At 48.5% G+C, this 3,204-nt stretch overlaps 1 protein-coding gene across 2 annotated transcripts in view; it reads left to right on the forward strand.

Annotated features, from left to right (window-relative positions):
- VPS45 (vacuolar protein sorting 45 homolog) overlaps positions 1-3,204 on the forward strand; it is a 49,394-nt gene that overhangs the window by 37,720 nt on the left and 8,470 nt on the right. The window contains exon 16 of one of the 2 annotated variants that reach the window (XM_025215282.1): positions 2,490-2,685. The exons of the other annotated variant lie outside the window; for it this stretch is intronic. Coding sequence (XP_025071067.1) covers positions 2,490-2,670 — 181 coding nt within the window. The 3' untranslated portion in view covers positions 2,671-2,685. Of the gene's footprint in view, positions 1-2,489; positions 2,686-3,204 lie in introns of those variants that run through there. 2 annotated transcript variants of the gene reach the window in all.

Raw genomic sequence — 3,204 nt, forward strand, 5'->3', positions numbered from 1 at the left:
CTTCCTCTTCTTCCCCTTCCCAAAGAGCTTAAGGGAATGAGGTGCCCACATTACTTTGGGCTAGGTTTTCCCCTCCTTCAGTAAAACACTTATGTCAGTGTATGATTAACTTGAAACCAAGGGGACTTCAACACATGCTTGATTATGGCACTGTACAGAGATGCTTCCCTGAAGTATTACCCTATCTTACAGCTGAGGAGATGGAGAGAAGGGACTTATTCCTTGTTTGTCAGCTGGCTTTTTCTGCAATACAAGATAAAACCCAGCCACTGCTGTTCTTGGAGGGGGGAGTAGGGAGAGGCCTGTGCTGAGCTCTTAGTTCTTGAAGGCTGGCAAAGGCAAGGGCTTAATTGCACATTTCTGTGCTGTATTTAGGGTCTTCCCATCAGCGAGATGACATGGTCGCTAACCCATAATTAGTGGTGTGTAAAAGCCTAGCAGGGGTCTGCTGCCAGTGTTGTAGTTGCTGTTTCTACAGGCTCTTTGCAGCATGCACAGAGGAGTGGGGGAGGGTGGGGGGAAGACATCTGTTCTCAAGGCATGAAAGTTTAGCCTCTCCTGCTACTGGACCAGCCCTCATTCCACACCTTCTCAAATTGGATCCCCATCACTGCTGTTGCACTTACAATGTGTTGAATAAAATTGAGGTTGCCTTTTGCAATGACCCTGAAATAGAAGCCACAAGAAGGGTTGGAAGAGGCGGTTGGACACTCCCGGGCTGAAGAGTGGTGATGGATGTCAGAGTGAACCTGTGTGCATTCTAGGATAGCGCAGGGTAGCTACACCTGCCACTGATCCAAGGCACTTCTCTCACTGTAGCATATCACTTCATGTTGATCTTCCCAGTGTTCAGGCGATAGGGCTGTGTTATCCCTATTGTAAAGATGGGAGGCTAGACACAGAGAGACTAAGTGATTTGCTCGTGGGCATGCATGAAATCAGTGGCAGAGCAAGGATTTGACTCCACTTCCAGGTTTCCCTGCTCTTGTTGCTCAAAGCACCAGGTCCTCTCACCTCCACTTGCTGCCAGGAGGCTTGGGGTCATAACTGGGCCCTTACTTTGCAATGCTTCCTTTTCCAGACCCCCCAGCTGAACTACCATCCATGTGGTACTTCAATAGGAGTAAAGGGGCTATGTTTGGGACCATCACAGTTGAGAGCTCTTTCAGTTTTAGACTCATTACTCTCCCAATACACAGCAGTATTGTACTTTTTCATCTTGGGATCTCAAAGTGTATTGCAAATGCTTGTTTTTGTAGGACCTACACTAAGGTTCTGTGCATATTTCTCTTTGACTTGTAACCAGCTGGCTTTTAATTACCCTTTTGGAAACTGTCCAAATATGCTTTGGCTCTCTCTGCAGCTGAATGCTTGGTTGCATTTGTGGTCAACAAGAGAGAAGTTTTGCTAGCCTAGACCCTGACTGGCTCAAAGATTTTTGCAATCATTGAAGGGTTGTAACCAAACAGCCCCTAATCTGAATCGCTTCAGATTTTATGGAAAACTTCTACACCCTCCCCAGGCTAGCTTTGAGTACAAACACACTAGTTTTGAGCCTGGTATCACTTGTTGGGAGGCAGCAGAGTTGGGCTATAACAGAAACCCAATTTCTCCTGAACACCGTACAAATAAATGACAGTGAGTAACTGATAGCAGCGCTCTCTAGAAAGGTATAATTTTCTTGCAGTATTGCAGGCTGAGACCTGCCCTGAAAAAGGATCTGTATAAGGGATTCAGCAGAGACCTGAACTCCCTGTAAGGTGCTGCGTTCAGAGGCAACATGTATCGGCAGGGCTCTGCAGAGAAGTTGTGATCCTGTTTAATATGCTCCATGGAGCATATCTGCATTGCCTCTCTGTGTCCTAGCACAGAGGGAAGTCGTAGCTCTGTGACCATGTTTTCCTGCCTGTTCAGGGATAGGCTTATAATTTCACTGTTTCAGGAAGGAGAACTTGCCAGATGTTCCTCCTGAGGCTCTTTACTGCCTCCCTTGGAGCACTTGGGGAAAGGTGGACGGCTGTGACCCCTCCACCAACACCTGTTTCTGAGCCTCTCCCCTCTGGAGGTTGCGACCCCCAAATTGGACCCCTCCTACCCTTCATTTTCACTGTTCTCTGCCAAATATGATACGTGGGAGTTGCTAGACAACATAACCATTCTTGCTCTGTGTGTGTGCAGCTGTGGTGAGCATGTAGATTGGGGGGGGGGGGGTCTGGATGGAAGGCTAAGGAGTTTGTTTGATGCTGGCACAAGGCGCAGCTGATCAACAGGCTGGGGTCTTGGGGGGACAGAACATGAACATTTGGCGTTTTGAGTGGAACAGAGGAAGACGGGAGAGGTAGTGTGGTCCAGTGGGTGAGACACTAGACCAGGTGTTGGGAGGTCTGGGTTTGTTGCCCCCATCCTGCCACTGCCCTTGGGTGACCTTGGACAAGGCACTTCATCTCCTCTCCCTCTTCCATCTTCACTTGTGCCTTTTCCCTTCTTAGCCTGGACCTTCAAGACAGGAATGATCTCTCTCACTCTGCGTCTGTGCTGAATCCAGCAGGGCCCTGCTTTAAGGCTGGGGTCCCTAGGTGTTACCATGATAGTCAGTCATGGAGCAGGCTTGCTGAGAGGTTAGTGGGACACTGCTGTAGAGATGGTGCTGGAATTACTGGGGCTCTGTGAGGATGGATGTTTGAGCGGGGTGGGGGGAGGCTAATACTTAGAGGCTTATGGTGACTGAGAAGCAGCCATATAATGTTTGAGTACCATTTTTTCCTGGGAGAGCGAAGAAGATGCAATGAAGATTGCCAGTGAGGATCTAGGGGGAAGCTTTAGCTCTGGTCACCTACCTATGTCCTGCAAGTGACAGCAACTAAGAGCAGCAGAAGTGCAGCCAACATATTGGTCTTACATGGTAAGGAATCCCAAAGTCAAGAGTCGGAGCCGTATCGCTGGGCTGAGCTCTGCGGATTTGTGACAAGTAACAATAGCTAGTGTCGGCCTTCTACTGTGACCAGGGTTTGGTGCAGTCTCTGAATTATTTACGGAAAAGTAGGATACTGTAACAGACTTTGCATTTCAAATAAGGAAATAAAAAGGATGTATGTAGCCTCTGATGACAGATTATAGCAAGGTCCTGTCCAGAACCCCCTGGTTTGGGATTAGCAGGTGTCCTGTTTAAAAACAAAATGAAACACCGCCCGCCCCCCCGCCCCC

The sequence above is a fragment of the Alligator sinensis genome, unplaced genomic scaffold, assembly GCF_000455745.1.
Source record: "Alligator sinensis unplaced genomic scaffold, ASM45574v1 scaffold735_1, whole genome shotgun sequence".
NCBI lineage: Eukaryota > Metazoa > Chordata > Crocodylia > Alligatoridae > Alligator > Alligator sinensis.